The sequence below is a fragment of the Ambystoma mexicanum genome, chromosome 2q, assembly GCF_040938575.1.
Source record: "Ambystoma mexicanum isolate Mex_15411 chromosome 2q, UKY_AmexF1_1, whole genome shotgun sequence".
In the NCBI taxonomy this organism is placed as follows: domain Eukaryota; kingdom Metazoa; phylum Chordata; class Amphibia; order Caudata; family Ambystomatidae; genus Ambystoma; species Ambystoma mexicanum.
Window position 1 is genome coordinate 1,303,136,119 of NC_090924.1, and position 20,913 is coordinate 1,303,157,031.

The window sequence follows — 20,913 nt, forward strand, 5'->3', positions numbered from 1 at the left end:
AAGTTTAGCAAAGGGAATTAAACTACTACCACAAAAAAACAGCATTGACAATGCCAATAGTTTTGGTGTTTGTAGTTTATTGCATTTTACATTTAGCAGGTAGGGAAGGAATGAGGAATTGCAGTACAGGGAAGATGAAATGACGGGTAATGCCTAGGACTGGAGGAAGCACTGTGGGTGGCGGTGGAATAAGAAATAAATGGCAACACGAGGGACAATAAAAAAAGCCATTAGATGAGCTTTGCTACCAAACGTGTGCATTGGGCCTACAATAAATAGTTGTTTTGTACTTAATTAGTTTAAGTATGATCATTGTGTATTTCACTGTGTGGACCCCTGACTTCACACTCCTCTCATAAGACTTAGTCTTGACCACTCTCCACGAGTACTTCAATTGGATTTGGCTCAACTCCCAGAGTCCCTCTTCACAATAACTAGGGTGGCCTCCTAAAATCTGTCCACCAGGCAAGATTTTAAAAATCCATCTTTACACCTATTTCCATTATGATTCCCTTTAAAATCGTTTTGAGTTTACGTCATATAAAAGCTTATCGGAGCAAAATGTAAGCACTGTCCCCTCAATTTCTAACTTTGAAGATGTCTGCACAAATGGACTTCTTCGAGAACACCACCATTGTTTCTACAGATGGACTCAAATGTGTAGTTACATTAGTGTGTAACGAGACAGGCCTATATTATTGTAGAGAATGGCTTAGTAAATGAGCCATTGCAAATTGTAAAATGGGCCTGGTTTGAATTTTGCCACAGTAGTTCACATGGCACGAAGAAAGCGTCTGCACCTGGTTTGAAGTTCAGAACAATAACAGCCCAGGCAGATAGGTTATCATTCGGCCGACCCGGTGCCGTTGATATATTCATACCATACCATAACAAAACATACACGATCAAGAGCAACAGCAACCTGAAGAAACTCCAACAAACCATTGCACAGCACTAGCAGGCACATATTTGCTCATCCCCGGAAGGCACATAAATGCAGACATTGGTCTATCCTGAATTAACCACCACCCTAAATCATCCTTCCACCACACTCCAACCTTTCACTATCTGCTTACCAGAGCAAGCCCCTACCCAGTTCTTCACCATTTGTCCTATTGTACACATATCACTACTCGAACAAGTCTTGCCACCCAAATTATCCATCAGTCTTTTTGTGCACAGATACTCTACCCCCAGTCAGTCGTCCTTCTAACTTTGCCGCCTGTAAGATGAGTAATTGTACGAGTGACCACAACTTTGAAAATCTTACACCTCAATATGCTCAAATTGGGCACTTCTGGACTCTTCCAAAAGGCGCAATAATCACAATTTAGCCAATTGAAGCCAACATGTAACACAATTTGCAGAGCGTTGAGGCATGGCCGGCAGTACATTTCTACCTGTTCCCCCAGCCACCCTTTTGATCAAAGGCTTCTTCCCAAATAATTACACCACATTGTGACCATACTAATGGTGAAAGGCGCTATACAAATGACGCATTATATTGCATACGAGACTGAAATGCTGGCAATTCCGAACCAACCAGGCCAAGATGTCCCTGTGCCTTCATAAATACCTCTGTGGTGGGAGGGTAATACCCGGTGAGCCAGGAAACCTTCTCACACTGACTCAGTGCAGAATGTATTTCTCAGGCGTGCCATGACCTGGGAGCAGTGGAACAGCCTTCCACGGCAACTGTCAGATAATCAATAATTGTACGCCTAATTTCAAATAATAGTCATTTAATCCCACTTCTTTTCTGGAGCCCTGTGTATCACTCTCTGTTGATATTAGTTAAGAGCTCTGACTCGCCATAAGCACCAGCCAGTCATACCGGCTTTAAACTCTGCTGAAAGGGGCAGCGGTACACAATTGAGGTTTCGCTACCCAAACTGTCACACTATATAGTCAAATTAACTGAACTCCTCTTACCCAGCCGCATTTGGTAGCATTCCTCTAGTCTAGATGAGTCCAGGTCGCTGGCATCCATGTCCTCGCCCAATATTTGTGTGTTGCAAAAAAACTGTGTTGCAGTACTCCAGCCAGTTAGAAATGGCCACACATTCCCGCTTGTAGAACCTGCAGGAGTGTATAGTCCACGTACGTCTACTTCTCGGGCAATACGGTCAAGGTTCTATGCGCTTTTGCCATTCTTTGAATTGTTGTTTAAATATTACTTTTTGAAACTGCACCGCTCAAATCGTTATATTGCATCAGACTATATATTTGGATATTGAGAAAAATAACCTAAAAAATACAGTTGAAAACAGCTTGAACTAATGGCTTTGCCCTGGTCAAAACACTTTTCCTGTTTATTCATTGTGTATTACAGTTTAACAAACTTTTCACACATCTAAGAACAACAATCAGATAATACATATTGAAATATATTAAACAGGTCATTCCTTCATACACCATAAAACATCATATATTCGGTTCTATGTCATTTCATCGACGGCTGCAATTTCAATGGTCTTTCTTTACGAGTATTTTTTACCAAGAAAACTCATCGAAGTAGATTTATATTTATTTTTGGGGGTTTCTCCCCTAAGCCCCCATCCCGTATTTTTTCATTATTCCCGCCCCCCCACTCCTTATATATACTTTTGCAACCTTCCACCGAAAGGAACGAAAAAAGTTGAATGCTTTTTATTTATTTGTATATTTTTTTAGTTTGGTATGCATTTAAAAATAAAATTGAAAAAGAAAACGGAGGGGGGGAGGGGGGTTACCCCCCTAAAAAAAAATCTACCCTTTTTTTTGGTCCTTTTTGGTTTCGAAACGAAGGGCATTTGATCCTTTTTTTTCCGATCCTTTCATCTATAACCATTCATCTCTAATAAAACACTAAAAAGAAAGCAACAGTACAACCATAGTAGTCTTATCAACCACATGCAAATTCATCAGTAAAAAGTAAATTTAAAAATCTTATAGCAGCAATACAAAACATTGTGCTAGAGTCACAGAGCAACTGCTGCCAAAAATAACATTTTCTCCAGCATGGGGTCTGGCATGGATTCACATGCTCATGAATATTCCCCGTCGTCAGGCTGGGAATCCTCGGTAAAGAAAAAACCAGTATCAGTTTCGTTTCTGATCTGTCTTTCGTAGTAATAACCAATCACTGGTCTCTGCGTCATACTGACCACAGCCAATGACTGCCCTCTACCTAAGCACCGCCTCTGGCAGCCATCTTCAGATTTTTACCGCACGTTCATGTGTTGGGATCCTCGTGCTATTGCTCTCGAGCGTTAGTGCTATTTTTTCACGTTTTTTCGGTCAAAAGAGCCTCAAGCTCCACCGATTCTCCATCCGATCAACGGGGACCCGTGTCGGATTCGTCTGCGCCCCTCAAGGGTGAAGATTTCGTCGAGCTACGCTTTTGGAGGACTCCAGAAGTTTCTCAGGCCCGGTCATGGCCCAGGAGAAGGGGAGCTCGACGCCCGGAAAGCTGTTCAGGGTCTGCCCTGGATGCCAGCTGCAGAACGTCTTCAAGGAGGACGAACACTCTTTTTGTCTTTACTGCCTACATGAGGACAAGACGCACGTGGAGAAGGACTGTGCGTGTTGCGGCAACATGTCGGAGCGGACCATGAAGGACCGCCATCAACGTCTCGCCAACTGGCTGGAAGGGAAGAGCCCGTCCGGCGAGAAGAAGAGGAAGAAAGCCGAGCGGTCTTCTAAGACCTTTGAGGACGCCCCGGCGACGGGGGTCCAACATAAGGCCAAGCACCGCGGGTCCGCTGGCACCGGGAGCGCCGAACGGTCGGGCTCTACGGGCGCCAGGCAGGGCGCACCCTCCCCGGCACCATCAACCACGAGCCAACGCTCTGGGTCGGGTAAGAGGAAGGCCGAGCACCCGGCAAAGCTCTTGGAGAGGCCCCGGTCGAGCTCGAAGGCGGAGGGGGAGCGAGGCAGTGTCCCCCCCCCCTCAAGGATAAGGCGGTGAGCGCACCTAGGGTGGTGAAGGCCTTAATCCATCCGGCCAAGCCCTCTATCGAAACTGTCGTGGCGGCCCTGGCTCAGCCTGTGGAGGCTACACCAGTGGTGGCGACCTCGGGGCTCAGAGTCTCCCTGCCACCTCGGAGGGAGTCCTCTTTTGTGCCCATCGATAGGACCCCCGTGAAATCCCCCGTGGGGAAGAAAAAGGGGGGGCAGGGCGTCATCGTAGATTCGGCCTCAACCTCGGAGGAGGAGCTGGTCGAAGTCTTAAGCCACGGCCTCGGCGTGGAAGAAGACCGGCCCGTCGGGATGGATCCCGACGCAGGTGACGACGACCTCGTCGAGGGTACCGACGGGGCCCCTGATCGCCCGTCGGATTCCCCTCTGCCAGCGCCGCGAGACAACTCGGCGGCCATTTTGTTGGCTATACAGTCCTTATGCTCAGAGATAAGGACGAGACTACCGTTGCCGACGGTACCTCTCCCGTCGGGGGACCCAGAACCGGGACCTTCTGGTGTTCCCCCTACCAAGAAAAGAAGGATCCACCCTCCGCCTCCTTTTCAGCCGTCGCGCCCCTTCCAGCCCTCCTCCCCGTCCACCTGAGGGGATGATACGGGGACTGACACGGCAGCGACGGGTACGGACGACGAGGTATACGACGAGGATGTACCGTCGTCGCCTCCCACCAGGGCTTCTCCGCCCGACGAGATTGGATCGTTCCACTCCATGATCACCAGGGCATCCGAGCTTTTCCAACTCTGCCCTGAGGAGAAGAAGAAGGAAGGTTTCCTTTATCAGCGGCGCGAGGCCAAGAGGAAGACGGTCCTCTCAGTGCCTCTATTGGACGACATTTGGGATGAGGGCCTCACCCTCCTCAAGAACCCTTCCACGACGCCAGCTAGAAGAGACCGGTACGAGAAGAAGTACCGGGTCCCGGACACGTCCCCCCTGTGCCTGCGGGCGCAGCCTACCCCGGACTCCGTCGTCTCCGCGGCGGCCAGGAAAAAAGCGTGGGGGGGTGCGGCCTCCACATCGACTTCCCCACCGGACGGCGAGGGAAAGAAATTGGACGCTATGGGACGCAGAGTCATCTCGTCTGCGGCGACGACGATTAAAGCGGCCAACGCCTTGGTTATCGTGGCCCGCTACGACAGGGAGCTCTGGTACAAACTGGCTCCCCTGCTGGACTTCTTGCCGGACGACAAGAGGGCAGAGGCCCTAGAGATCCTGCAGGAAGGTGAGGTGGCTTCGGACCACGCCATTACCGTTGCGACGGACATCGCCGACACTGGGTTCCGCCAGTTGGGCAACGGCGTTTGCCTTAGGCGGCGTGGATGGCTCAAGGCTACGGACTTCCGTCAAGACGTTCAGACCAGAGTCCTGGACATGCCCTTCGATGGGAACAACCTGTTTGGGAAAACAGTGGACGATTCCCTTCAGGCCATTAAAGCGGACACCGAGACGGCCCGGGCCCTCGGAGTTCTGCAACAACGACGGACGCCCTTTCGGAGCAGCGGAGGCAAGGGCGCCTCCAAAAGTTCCGGCGGCGGTTTCTCCACCTACCGTCAAGCGGCCCGCTCGTCGGCTCAGGAGGCCTACAGAGGACGAGGCAAGTCTGGCGGACCCCACCGTCGTCGCCAAGGAGGTCAAGGCGGCAAAGCCTCGTCGAAGCAGGATTGAACCGACCGTGGGGTCGGGCCCTCACCGAAGCACCCCGGTGGGAGGCCGGCTGGCGAGCTTCATCAGCGTGTGGGAGTCCATCTCCACCGACCGTTGGGTGCTGGACGCCTTGGCCCGGGGCCACGCGCTCGAGTTTCAAAGAAGGTGTCCGCGCGTCCCCCCCCGTGTCCAGGAAAGAACTTCACGTCCCTCAACTTCTCCTGGAGGTAAAGGCGATGCTCAGGAAGGGCGCCATCGAACTCGTCCCAAAGAGGCTTCGGGGCTCCGGAGTTTACTCGAGATACTTCCTCGTGAAGAAGAAGACGGGGGGATGGCGCCCCATCCTGGACCTGCGACGTCTGAACAAGTTCATCAAGGCGCAAAAGTTCCGGATGGTCACCCTCCAGCACGTCCTGGGTCAGCTGGAGGAAGGAGACTTCCTGTCGTCGTTGGATTTGGAGGATGCCTACTTCCATATTCCCATCCTAAAGGGGCACCGAAAATTCCTCAGGTTTGTGGTCCAAGGGCGTCACTACCAGTTCAAAGCCCTCCCCTTCGGACTACGGTCGGCACCCAGGGTATTCACCAAGTGCCTTGCACCGGTGGCGGCGCAGCTGCGCCGCGAGGGGATCCACGTCTACCCTTACCTGGACGACTGGCTCATCCGAGCCAAGACGAGGGAGCTCGCCGTGGATCACACGGCAAGGACCGTCCAACTTCTCACGGACCTGGGATTCTCCGTGAACTACGCCAAGTCTCACCTGGTACCCGCGCAAAACGCACTGTTTCTGGGAGCGAAGCTCGACACAGTGTCCCTTCTGGCCTCCCCGTCGGAGGAAAGGACCAGGTCCATCCTGGGCAAGGTACAGCGGATGTTGGTTTCCGACGCGGCCAAGGTGAGGTCCATCAAGTCCCTCCTCGGAATGATGTCTTCTTGCATCTACCTCATTCCCATGTGCAGGCTCCGGATGCGCCCGTTGCAGGAGTTCCTGGACGCGCGCTGGATCCAAACGACGGGCGGCTTCGAGGAGAGGATCACACTCGACGAGAGTTTCCGCCGAGCGGTCCGGTGGTGGGGCATCCGCGCGCATCTGACGGCGGGCATGGACTTCCAGACCCCAGACCACCAGGAGACAGTGACCACGGATGCCTCCCTGGAAGGGTGGGGAGCGCACACTGAAAATCTGCACGCGAGAGGCCTTTGGCTCCCGACGGAGAAGTCCCTCCATATCAACGTCCTGGAGTTCCGTGCAGTGTTCTGGGCCCTCAGGTCCTTCCTCCCGTCCCTCAAGGGCAAGGTGGTGAGGATCTTCACCGACAACACCACCACCATGTTTTACATCAGGAAACAGGGCGGAACCAGGTCCCCAGCGCTGTCCAAGGAGGCGCAGGACCTGTGGCATTGGGCCGTCGCCCAAAGCATGTTTCTGGTGCCGTTTCATCTGGCAGGGATAAAAAACACCATCGCCGACTCACTCAGCAGTGAGGCTGCGCTCGTGCCACGAGCGGGAACTACGGCAGGATCTAGTGGATCGCCTCTTCCGACGGTGGGGCACACCCCAGATCGACCTGTTCGCGACGGCGACGAACTCCAAGTGCCGGAGGTTCGCCAGCAGGTTTCCCCAGGCGAGGAGCATGGGCGATGCTTTCTCGTTCCCCTGGGAGGGCCTGTTCCTCTACGCGTTCCCTCCTTTGCCACTGCTAATCCGGCTCGTCAACCAGCTCAAGAGATCACGGTGCAGGATGATCCTCGTCGCACCTGCGTGGCCGAGGCAGATATAGTTCCAGGACCTTCTGGACTTGTCAGCGTCCCCGCCAATCAAGCTGCCGGGGGACGCGGATCTACTCTCCAGGGAAGGAGGCGCCATCCTCCACCACGACCCGAAATCGCTGAACTTGCAGGCCTGGCTCCTGCAGCGCTAGAGTTTGGAGGATACGACATACCGGCCGACTGCAGAGAGGTTCTTGCAAAGGCCAGGGCGTCCTCGACTCTTAAATGCTACGGACACAAATGGAAGAGGTTCTCTGTCTGGTGCCACGCACAGAAGATTAACCCTCTACGGATTACGGCTCCCCAGGTACTGCCGTACCTGCTGACGCTGGCCAAAGCTGGACTGGCACACGCGTCCATCAAGATTCATCTTGCTGCGATCTCCCGATACACCAGAACCACGGGCCGGACGTCCTTGTGGTCTCATCGTCTGGTGAAAGAGTTCATGAAGGGGCTGTTCAGATCGTTCCCGCCGGTGAAGGCTCCGGCCCCGGCGTGGGAGCTCAACGTGGTGCTGACCAAGCTCATGGGACCTCCGTTCGAGCCTCTGCACTCGGCCCCGTTGAAGTTTCTGTCGTGGAAAACAGCGTTTCTTGTGGCCATCACCTCCGCACGACGGGTGGGAGAGATCCAGGCCCTTTCCTGCAAGGCCCTGTACTTGACTTTTCACGACACGAGGGTAGTGCTCAGGACGCACCCCTCCTTCATGCCCAAGGTACCGTCGGACTTCCATCTCAACGAACCCTTGGTGTTGCCTGTGTTCTTCCCGTCGCCTTCGTCGCCGGCTGAGAGGACTTTGCACTCGCTGGATGTGGCTAGAGCGCTGAAGTTCTACGTGGACCGCACAAAGTGTTTTCGGAAGACGTCACAACTCTTTGTGAACTTTGGACCTGTCAATCAGGGGAAGGCTCTCTCGAAGGCTTCCATTTCCAGATGGCTCTCCGGCTGTATCATGTACTGTCATCGGTTGGCAAACCGACCGCTGCCTGGCCGTCCGAGAGCCCATTCCACCAGAGCGATCGCAGCTACCACGGCGTTCCTTTCTGGTGTGCCCCTGCTGGACATATGCAGGGCTGCTACGTGGAGGTCGACGCACACCTTCACGAAATTCTACTGCGTCGATCGGGATTCCAGGGAGGAGTCCAGGGTCGGCCAAGCAGTGCTGCGCAACCTGTTCGCCTGAGGTGAGCCTGGTGAGGAGGTAAGATGCTTAATGTTGAGTTTGATATAATGCTTAATGTTGAGCCTTTGCCACCTCCCGTGGTTGTGCATGTGTGTACTGCTATGTATTCTTTATTCATGAGCATGTGAATCCATGCCAGACCCCATGCTGGAGAAGGAACAAGTTACTTACCTGTAATTGTTGTTCTCCAGCATGGGTCTGGCATGGATTCACATGCGAACCCTCCCGCCTACCCCTCTGCGGCTCTTCACTTGGTCATACTGCCACTTCACGTGCTTCCAAATCTGAAGATGGCTGCCAGAGGCGGTGCTTAGGTAGAGGGCAGTCATTGGCTGTGGTCAGTATGACGCAGAGACCAGTGATTGGTTATTACTAAGAAAGACAGATCAGAAACGAAACTGATACTGGTTTTTTCTTTACCGAGGATTCCCAGCCTGACGACGGGGAATATTCATGAGCATGTGAATCCATGCCAGACCCATGCTGGAGAACAACAGTTACAGGTAAGTAACTTGTTCCTTGCGTATTTCTTCACAATTTAAACCAAATTTACCAAACACTAAAGAACGTGTCTCATCCTAGGGAGTAAAATCAATGAATAAATGCTCCAGTGTCTCTACCATATGTTTACAAAACCGACAAATTCTCTTATTTCGGTATAAGCCTTACACCAATCACATCGTTAGTAGGGAAAAGATTTTACTTCAATCTAATCATCATATTTATATATTTCTTTAAAGGGTGATTTATATAAAAAGAATTGAGGTACATTAAAATGTTTTAGTTTGAATTCAAAATGTTTGAAGACCTTTTTAAAACCTGAATTTGTCGGTCATGTTATGAAATAGCACAGATATATAGATGACATTTGTATGGTGTCAGGGGACCCGACAATCGTTACAAACATTTGTCACCTATCCTAATCACAATGAGTTTCCTATTGATCTTACATGCACAGTTGATGATACAACCATGTATTTCCTGGATATACGGATATCTGTGCATTCCGATGGACTGCACACTCAGACATACAGCACTTCACTTCAAATGTATGACTATATTGAACCAGATTGATAATAAAAGATTATATTAACCTCAATCTACTGTGATACAAGCAAAGCACATTCTGTTTTTGTATTCCCAAAATGGTTGCCTGGTATACAAGACACACCTTTCTGCTTCCTCAGTTTGCAGGAAATTCATTTTGCCCCTCACTTCCCTACGTCATTGCAAGTTGCTTTCCAATGCATCATGTGTACTGCTTAATTCATTCTCCTTCAATGAGGCCTCCCATCTAGACTGCTCCTTCTCCTTCAATGAGGCCTCCCATCTAGACTGCTCCTCTCTCGTCAGTCTCTAACTTTGTGATGTCAGACGGATAGTCATTCCCCTTGTGAATGCCTTGAGGGTGTCCTACAAAGTAAATGATCAACCGAGTCGGTATTCATTTCAATACGTTTGAGCATGTCTTTAGTTTTGTCATAAACCCTATCCAACAGCTGCCTGATATTCAATCTCTGTGGCCTTGATCCACCACTTCTAGAGGGAAGTCTAAAATGATGTATCCATGATCTGAAATGGCAATCTGTTGGGTTTTGGTTACTTTCAACAATATGTTTTATTATGTAGCAACTTAGACCTATGAAAGTTTAAAACATGCCTAATTATCTATCTAGTAACTATGCACGTGTTTTCTCTGTAAGTAGGAAACAAGCAATATCGTGACTTCACCTGATTCTTTTATGGAATGATTATCTTTGTGATGTTCCGGAGTGTGTGCACAGTTTGAGCCTGCCACTACAAGCAGTGCCTGCTGTCGCGTCGGTCAGAAATAAACCTGAGTTTATTCTCAATCTTTACAATGGCGACGAGGATTATCCTTTGAAGCTGCGCTGCTTCTTGCCACGTCCGGCTCCCCTCATCGGAAGCTGTTTGGTCCTGTCATGCAACCCGACGCGACAGCGGGCGGCGAGGGAGGAGCTGAGTCACTCCTGTCAGGCAAGCGGGTGTGCCCTGGAGGGTTGGAGGACCGCAGGCGCTATGACACTTTTCTGTGTCGGACTGGGACTTTGGGCATGCCCTGTGTGCGAGCGGCACCCGCTCGAGCTTTCGCACCAGCTGTTTTTCACAAGCGGTGACTTCACCAGTCCTGCAACGTGCGCGTGTGTGCGAGAGTTCCACGGGGCGTGGCTTTCTCTGCTTCTCGGGCCAACCCAGCCTCCCCCTGTCAATCATCACAAGGCAATTGTGACGTTGGTGGCTTGGAGACGTATTGCCTGCAGGGCCTGACTTTCTCCAGCTGCACAGACATTGCGATGTCATGTATTCAATCGGAACACTTGAATGGAGAAATGAACAATGCTGGCATTCTGATCTTTCTTGCAGGGTCTTGGATAAAAGAGTTCTGAACAGAGGGTTCTTGTTCTCTTGTGCAGTGAAGTCTTTTTGTTGCATTTACACTGAATTCTGCTAAAGGGCCCGTATTGAACAGGGGGAGTTCTTATGTTTGGCAATGTTTCACCATCCTGACTTTTCCTGTTTTTGGAAGGCTAACTAGACCATCACTGGCACTAACGTGCCGTTGGAGAGTGTTGTTCCCGCATAGTTATCAACTTGTACTCCTCACACTTTTGACATGGTGGCAACCATACCCCCGCCCATTTCCTTTTTAAATGAACCTGACCGGCCGCCCATTAGATGGGACAGGTGGAAGGACATTTTCGAAAATTACCCAGTGGCCATGGGAGGTTCAGTTCAGCGCGGAAGAAAGCACTTTTGCTCCATAATCTTGTTGTGGAAGGGTGCAGTGTATTTGATGGTCGAAGGGAGGAACCAAGTAGCGGAAGCTGGTGATGCTGATGAGTACGCCCTTGCGCTCAAGCAATTGGAGGAACATTTTGAGCCTAAAAAAAATGTGTTTTGAAAGACACAAATTCTTTCAACGTACGCAGGATCAATCAGAATCAGTAGAATCCTACATTGCCTCTTTGAGCCACACATGTGAATTTGAACATCTAACTGACTCGCTAATCAGAGATCAACTTGTCAGGTGTACAAATAATGTGAGAATACATTACTCACCAAAGACATTAAGTTAGACGAGGCTGTTGAGTTGGCTAGAAGCATAGAACAGACATCTCAATATGTCAAGGAGCTAAAGATTGATAAGCAAGGCTCCCAGGCTGTGTGTTTGTCAGAAATCCCAGGTTGACCCCTAAATGTCTGGAGAGCAAGTTTATTGGTCCGAAGAGGATTGCTGTGGCGAGGAGTAATGTGGTTATTATGGAAGGGGGAGAGTGCTGGTCCATGTCTAAATTAGTTTAAGTGTCCTCATAGTGATGAGAAAGATGACCATGGAGTAAGTGACAATCATACTGACAATGAACAATTGTGCAGAGGAGAATCCAGTAATGATCCCCAAGTAGATAGCAAACTGGAATCCAATTCAGAGAGGGCAAGGAACAAACCGTTTTGGTTAAAGGACTACTACTTGGAGTAAACCTGTTAAAACTGTAAGGGAGGAGATGTGTTGGGTTTTGGTTACTTTCAACAATATGTTTATTATGTAGCAACTTAGTTACTAGATAGATAATTAGGCATGTTTTAAACTTTCATAGCTCTATGTACATGTTTTCTCTGTAAATAGGAAACAAGCAATATTTTGACTTCATTTGATTCTTTTATGGAATGATTATCTTTGTGTGATGTTCCGGAGTGTGTTGACAGTTTGAGCCTGCCACTACAAACAGTGCCTGCTGTCGCGTCGGTCAGAAATAAACCTGAGTTTATTCTCAATCTTCGTGAGTGCTTTCTTTACGCAATCTCCCCAACACTTGTTCCCAGGGCTTTATGCAGAGCGTTCTGAGACCACAAAGTAGTCAACACGGGAATCATTGATGTGAGGATTCGTAAATAAGTTATACTACACAGCAAGTTTGTTTCGAACACACCATCAGACCCTAATGTTTAGTGAGTGGTTAGAATTCACCATATCAGTGTTTACCTGGTCAGAAACTGATCCTCAGTCGATCTTATTAAGTGAAACACCCTTAAACCATATTAAAGACCACTCCTAGCAATATATGTCCCAATGTTCGGCCGAAGAAAATGGTGTTTACCTGGTAGTGTGACATAAATGGTGATTGTAGCAGATGGTCCACACTGTACGAGCTCTCTATACTAACAAGGGGGCTGGTATAATATGGGGCGATCACCCAGGGAAAATAAAACGGAGGGGAAAATCTGGTAACTGCACGAAGGTTCAAGGAGGATCACAGCAGGCCACAGAGTATTTCCAGGAATGCCGGGAGGGCGGAGGAACAACTGAAGAGAGCAGATGCTGAAAAGGCCAGAATGAGGAAAAACAGGGAGGAATCAAGGAGTGACCATGGAACAGAGGCAATAGAGAAAACTGGCAAGAGGAACAGGGATCTAACAGGCAGAGTTTCCTCAGGCTATGTCCTGAGCGTTGTGACGCAAAGTATGGCTGCCATCAACGGTAGATTAACCTGCCAAAATCTCTGACGGCAGCGTTCACAAGAAGCGTGTGGGCAGACGCCATCTTGGATGAGGCACTCATGACAGGTTGGCTGCAAGCTTGGATGGAATATGGCTGCAAAGGACATGGAATATAAAGAGAAAATTAAGTTAGCCAAGGCTAATTTCTTTAACGCGGAAATCGAGCGTGCTGATAACAATACAAGCAAACTCTTCAATATTTTGAAGAGTATAGAAAAACCTGCATCTCTTACTCCCCCATTCACGCCATCTGAGGAGGACTGTAATACGGTGCTCAACGCATTTCAAGCCAAAACGGAAAAGGCGAGACAAAACATTATTAAGGCCAGAACTTCTTCAAATCAGGAGATCTGCCCCACCTAAAGGAAAGTATCTGTCAGAGAACAACTTTTTAAATTCGACCCTATCTCAGAAGCAGATATGCTAGAGGTGATGAAAAACATGAAACCTACCACCTGCGCAGAAAATATCCTGCCCTCTGGTATTATTCTCCAACACAAGGATATATTTGCACCCATCCTCCGGAGAATAGTGAATGCTTCGTTTCATGAGGGCATGGTGCCTAAAGATCTGAAGAAAGTCACTATCACCCCACTTGTTAAAAAAGCAGGTCTAGATCCCAAGGATCCCGCAAATCTTCGTCCCATAACCAACTCGAATTTTGTTCTCAAACTGTTAGATAAGGTAGCTACACAGCAACTCAAACACTTTGTAGAGGACCAGGAGATTCTGCACCAGCAACAATCTGGCTTCAGAGCATCCCACAGCAGTGAAACAGCCATGCTAGACTTGCAGAATCAGATGCTGACTCTGCTGGACGATAACAAATTGGGGATGCTGATGCTTTTAGACCTTAGTGCCGCGTTTGATTTGGTGGATCACCACCTTCTCATCAAGGCGCTTAGGGAGAATGTTGGTTGCTCGGAGGGAGCTATCGACTGGCTCCTATCCTTTCTTTCCAACCGCCAAGCGAGAGTACATTGGGGTAGCAGTTTCTCCGACCCATGTGACATCTTATTCCGAGTGCCTCAAGGGGCTAGCTTATCTCCAATGCTGTTCAACATATATATGCACACTTTGTGTAGCCTTCTGGTGAAAGCTGGAGTGTCATTTACAAATTACGCAGATGACACTCAACTCCTATTGGAGTTGGGGGGCAGGAATCATGGCACGGACATTGAAGTGCTCACTAGGGTTTACAAGTTAATAGACGACTGGATGCAGGCAAACTGGATGTGCCTGAACGACTCAAAAACCGAACTGATGTTGTTTGGCTCCAGTCGTCAGTTGGAAAAACTAGGGGCAGAGTACCACTTTTTGCAAATCAAAAATGCCACTATTCAGGTGGTTCCCAAGGTGAAGACTCTGGGTATGATGGTCGATTCAGTGGTCGACTCTCACGTCCAGACTAGTTTCCTCCAAAAAAACACAGCATACTATCTCAGGCTTATGAAAGCAATTAAGCCACTGCGTAATGAGGAAAACAGGGCAACGATAGCCAGAGCCATTATTCTCTCACGGCTCGACTACAGGAATGCCCTGCTGTTGGGGGCCTCATCCAAGGATCTATCCAGTTGTCAAGTGATCCAGAACAACGCGGTCAGGTTAGTGAAAAATCGGAAAAGGAAAGACCATGTTACTGAAGAGAGGCTGGCTCTGCATTGGCTCAGAGTAGAAGAGCGCATTAAGTTCAAAGCTCTCTGCCTGGTACACAAGTGCCTTTATGGCACAGCGCCTGCCTACTTCAAAACATGTATAGTGCCCTAAAACCCCAGTAGAAATCTACGCTCGGGTGGAAAATGCCTCCTGTACATGCCCAAGTTTAAGCTAAAAACTGGGCTGGGCAGATCTTTTCTTGTGCTGGCTCCTAAACTGTGGAACAGCGTCCCCGAATCCCTTAGGTCTGAAGTTAATCACTCCGCTTTCAGGAAGATGCTGAAGACACACCTCTTTAGATGAGAATTCGGGTGACTGCCATCTCTCACGGACTTCTTTTAGGCAGTAGCTATCTGTACTCGTCGTCCGTCTCATACTTGTTGTCCGTCTTGCAGTATCAGTGTTTTATGTACAAGCGCCCTGATGCCCGCAGGCTACCGGCGCTATACCAAAAGTTAATACATACATACATAAATGGCAGATTGCGTACTGTTCCCAAGGTAACCGTGTCTCCAGCACCTATGGGCATACATACCCATGGTATGTGGCATGACAATATATGCAGATCATTTATTTTAGTGCCAATCATATTCAGGAAGTCAACATTTGGCGGGTCGGTATTCTCCAAAATGATTGCTTTACCTCAATTTCACACTTCTGACAAAGTGAACCGCATTTCATTGTCCATTTATAGTCCGACTCACAGTATGCCCAAAATACCTGTAGGGCAGAATAACTACCCTCATAGATTTAGAATTAAAGCAGCTTGAGCTCTTATAACTGGCCTTCTTAATGAGGATGTACACACTCTCTTTGGAAAGTCGGTGCGTTTCTTGCTGGAAGATTGCATCCCCTTCTTGCCTGGTGATACCCTTCAAAACAAGTTTATGCTTCACTGGACTGTTCAACAAAACTCCACATACAGCCCTTATCTGTAGTGCTGGATAAGGGGGTACCGGCCACTTTTACTCTCTAAAATTGGCAAATACTCGCCCACAAAATAGGGAGTAATAATACTCCCAATAACAATGAGCAATGGACACATAGGAGCCAGTTCCCCACCTTTCATCCACAATGTGTTTGCACCAGTAGTACACGGAGGAAGAAACTGGTAGAACTAAATCTTTTATAATGTGCATAATTAACTAGGTGCCAAAGGTATTACAAAAACATCACTACTTTACAGTTAACATTTTTGCTTGCTTATTAAATACTCCCATTGGGAATGCCACTTAATTGTTGACTCACTAAAAAAGTCATTTTACTCACAACTTTAAAAAGAAATAGGGAGTAAATACTGCTGCTGCAAAATCTTATCTTGAGCACAGCCCTTACCCATCATAGCCAGATATGAAACCTAACAGGAGTGTCCTCCATCAGACTCTGACATAGCAGATGATTACACAGAATGGGCCCATTCTGTCCTAAGTGATATGTAGACTTATCTCGGTCTATGATCAACAGTGGGCCAACTACCATTGGGCAGGTAGGGCTGTAGCTGCCCCCGTTCCCTACAACCTCCCCGAAATGTTGGGTTACATTGATTTGACCTGACTGACCTACAGAGAGGTGGTCCGACAGACCAGGACACAGACAATGAACACTGCCTTGACAGCACAGTTAAGGAATGCCCATGAATTACCAATACAAAACGTTTCATTGCTGGCACCTGCATTCTTATGCAGACATTTCTAGGCAATTGTAATCGTGATGGAGGGTGGGGGTAAGGGGTGTAGTACGTACATGTCAGGAGAGTGATTGGAATTAGTGCTTTCAGTGTGCTGCCACAGCAGCAAAGATGTCGGCGCCTATGTCACAAAGCGAAAGAACTTGGTGATGCAGAAACAGGCTTTTGCTGCATGCTTGGAAGGAGAAGGAAAAACGGCATGGGTATGGCTATGCATGGGAACAATAAAATGCATTCCAGAGGAGGGCAGGTAACGTTTTGGAATCATCATGTGTTATTGCTTCACATACTCTTTCTCCCTGTAAACCAGTTTATCGATGTAATTCATGTGTGTTCTGCTTACTTCCAGACAATTGTGTCAGATTGCTCATTTGTGGCGTCCCTAGCTATCAGCGCAGCCTATGAAAGAAGATACAACAAAAAACTAATTACCAGGTAAGTTATATCGTCAGAGCCATCCTACAAGTTCATTTAAATGGGAAATGCATTGTGAAAAACATACCCATTTGTCAAAAAGTGGCACTCTGCAATTCTTTTTATTTTTTTTATTGTGCAATTACTTTAATTCATTAAAACTTTAAGCACATTTCATATCAAATTTAACAGAAGATATAGAAAAGGTACAGACATCATTATAAAACATTCCATCACTTCTAAATCTTCGACTAAGTACAATGTAAAATGTTCTTTTCTAATCTTATACATGTACATTGGTCATTTCATATTTCTTTTGAAATTCCTTCAATATATCAAATGCTGCTGAACATACCACTACTGAGGTCGCCCCATGTATGGATGACCAGAATTGGTCACCTGAGCAGTCCTCCAAATTCTTTAAGTACTTTCCATATCCCTTTGCATATAAATGCGTCAATGGTTTACAACATGTCAAAATGTGGCGACCGGTTTCAATTTCATCGTTACAACATCTACATAATCTTCCTAGATAAGGAATAGTTTAAATAAGTTCACATAATTATGGGTTAGCTTGAACGAACCAGCAAAGTGAGGCATATAAATTCACACACAAGTTTTAAAAAAAACGGTTGTCGTTTTACACAATATTACCATGGTACATCATCAAAGCAACTTCCTACTCTGGTAGCCTGGTCTGTTGCCACCCCTTAATGTTTGTTTTGCTGTGACCATACTAGTGGACCGTTAAGTCCTCTAAAAAGTTCTGGAACTGACAGTTGGTTGGGTGACTGGCTTGGGTGGCCGGCACAGATGGGTCTGCTCTTCATGTACTTGCAGTAGCTTCGGACCCGCCTACCTTCATTAAACCCGCCTTCCCTAACCTCAGCCACGCGGTCCTCCTGTGAGGCAGTTTGAACTGTTGTATGCCTGAATCCTCATGATTCCATAACTAAATTGGGGTTAAAAAGTATTACTGGGGTGTATATATTCAGAAGAAGAAAGAAACCCTTAATGTAGACCTAGCCAAATGTTTTAATAAAAAGAATTAAATATGCAAAAGGTTGTTGGAACATTACAGGCCATTTGAATCCGCTTACACAAACAAATACAAGTTAGGAAAAACTTTAAAGTAGTTCTTTGTATCTTTAACAGTGATACAAGTCAAATTACTTCCAGCTTCCCATGTGCTTTGCTTACCTCCATTAGATATTATTGGTCCATTTGTACCTTTGGATTCATAGTTTGCATTGGATATTACAGGGTAACTGTGTTTCTAACGCCTTTGTTCCTTCTGAAAAGACCATTTGGACATCTGTGACTTGTGTGAACATTTTATGGTCTAGTGTGATCACTTCATGTTTTATGCATGGATACGTAACTCTGTGGTTTGTAGTTGAATCCCTTACACAGTTTTCATGGTATAAATATTATAATTGTACATGTATCTTGTGTGAATTTTCGCTTATTAGTCGATAATGAAAAATATTTACTTAAATCTTAAACCATTTCTTACATTCTGGAGAGTTGCTTTGACTGCGATGGCCATTCATCATGTTCAATGACCAGAGTAATTCACCCTTTAAACCAGGTTTAGCTGTATATATGGACACTTGCAATGGATCATAAAAAAATCTCCCCAACACTGAGCAATCCCATCACTCACCTCTTTAGCTCTATCAAGTTCACTCCCATACCAGTGCCTAACCCAGTCTTGCAGCATTGTCATTTAATGGATCTTCGGTTCATCTAACAGGATAAATGACGTTCCAGACTATAGCCCCCCACAAACCAGATAGGACCATTCGGCACTCACGACTCCTAAACCTCTGTCCGGCACTCAACACCACAAGTTTCACATCTGCCTTTCCTATCCCACTAACATCCTGAGCCCTCCTCTTTTCTTGCAGTGCCACCTACAACAATGCAGCCATAATGGCAGAGCGGTGCTATATAACACCACTGTACATTACAATTGGCACACAGTCTTCAGCTCCACTTTTTTTTTACTATGACCACTGTGATCCTCCCCGTTTGCCTGTGCTAGCAAGGGCTGATGGCAGTTGTCCAAAGCATCTGGTGAGCCAAAATATTCAGGCCTTCAAACTGAAGCTTCTTTTGCTACAGCTCAACTTGGTGCCTTCATCCTCAAATCTGATTTCCATAGTACGCTCATTTTTTGTCTTTGATTGTAAATAAGGGTATCAATTCCAAACAATTTAGAAAGCAGTGATTGCTTTTGGGTTTTTAATAAGTTGTGTTGACTGAGAAGTGTCACTTGGGTTTTAGCTACATAAAGCCTACACCATTTGCTCCCCGTCCAGAAATGTACTAGCACCAGGCAGTCCCACACATTGGAGAACCTCTCCAATGGGACATGGGGTCACAAATGAATGTGTACGTTAGGTGAATGTGAATCTTAAAGTAGTCCTGGGTCTCATATCTGGTCCTCGAGGGGCCCCAAGAACAATTTTAATAGCAGGAGTACCATTGGGGGAAACGGTCTGAATGAACTGTGTTTGATTTTAAAGTTTCTCAGCTTCACCCTCTGCACTCTTCCTTAAGAAACCCATAAACCTAGGACATGTGAGCATGCAAAATAGGTTGATCTGCAATGTCAAAAGTAGATCTAGACTAAACTAGATTTATTCTAGAATACCTTGTCCCTCAATAAAGGTCTGTTGCAATGTAATCCTATTTATATTCTTTGGGATGTCCAAGGCAGATTGTCCACTATCTGTTCAGTTAACTGTTCTGAATCATTAAATCCAACTATGTTGTTTTTATATCAGTGGTCAGGAAAGTGGTTGAGCTTGACATCTGCACATCAGGTATGCATCAGTTTTGAGCAGCAATCTATTGCTTTATGGAGGACCTGTCCGGCTCTCCAGCTCAGGATTTCAAAGTCAGTATTGTTTTTTTTCATGTACTGGGTTGAGACAAACCCAGCCTCATTGTAGATGATTTCCATGAATTCCAGAAAGAGGAGGAACACAATGTGGATTCAAGGACGAGCAGGGCATTTCCCACCTTATGAGTGAAAGCTACATTGGGTAAAGCATCAAACACCCTGGATTAATGATATGCATATCTGAATACAATGCCACCAGATCCCTTTGATATGTGATGTAGTAATGCCTAAAAATATGCTATCCAAATGTACTTTACAACTTTGCAGACATACATATTTAGCTGTCAGCCCAACCTGCAGTAAGATTGTAAACGGTCAAACATTAAACCGACAGCCGTGGTTTTGAGACTACATACTTTTACACTGAATGGGTTGTATTTTAATATACCCAATAAGGATATCAACTGATAAGGTAATTGTCTTGTTTACTTAAATATGTCAGGGGTTACTCACTAGCCACATAAGACATTCCCTTGAGTAACAGATGCTTCTATTCACACTTAAATGTCCATTTCCACCCTTCCCAGATTTCCTTCAACTAACCTAGAAATGTATTTACATCATAGACAAATGCTACATAAATAAACAAGATTCCCAAAAAATACTAGTGTAAGCCTTTATTGCAAATGTAAAAGAACTCTTCCTTTAAAATGATGAGCATGCTTGCTGTACAAAGTTTGTTATAGAATGAAACATTGCATGTGGAATATTAAAGCATCGATGTATACCTCACACACAAGCACATGGTAATCATGTATGTCACAATCAAACATACCTCCCCAGTCATCCACAACACAGAGCAAAGCTGAAGTACCTATATATATATATATGAGAATAGAGTGTTGATCGAAAAATAAACAGCAAGTCAATACCTTAATTAGGCTAAGGCTAACAAAGTTATTTATTTGCAAGCTTTTTTCCCGGTCCACCATTTGCTCGGGCTGGGATGAAATCGAGCCTTTGAAGAACACTACGGCTTAAATAGCCAATCTTTCCTGATCTATTCCAGTCTGAGTACCTGATTTTTAGTTTGCTCCCAGAGGCATGCATTAGATGTTGAACCCACCCACACAGTGCAGTCTTCAAGATTTGAATACTACACTGTATGAAGTTGGTCATTGGAAATAAAGAGAAGGCGAGAAAAGGGAAAGCAACACACAGCCCACCCTGTT

General features: G+C 46.9%; 1 protein-coding gene across 2 annotated transcripts in view; it reads left to right on the top strand.

The window, feature by feature from the left end:
- Positions 1 to 20,913, top strand: part of CAPN7 (calpain 7) — a 578,129-nt gene that overhangs the window by 146,825 nt on the left and 410,391 nt on the right. For both annotated transcript variants that reach the window (XM_069648744.1, XM_069648743.1), the window contains exon 8: positions 16,766 to 16,851. In XM_069648744.1, coding sequence (XP_069504845.1) covers positions 16,766 to 16,851 — 86 coding nt within the window. The remainder of the gene's footprint in view (positions 1 to 16,765; positions 16,852 to 20,913) is intronic.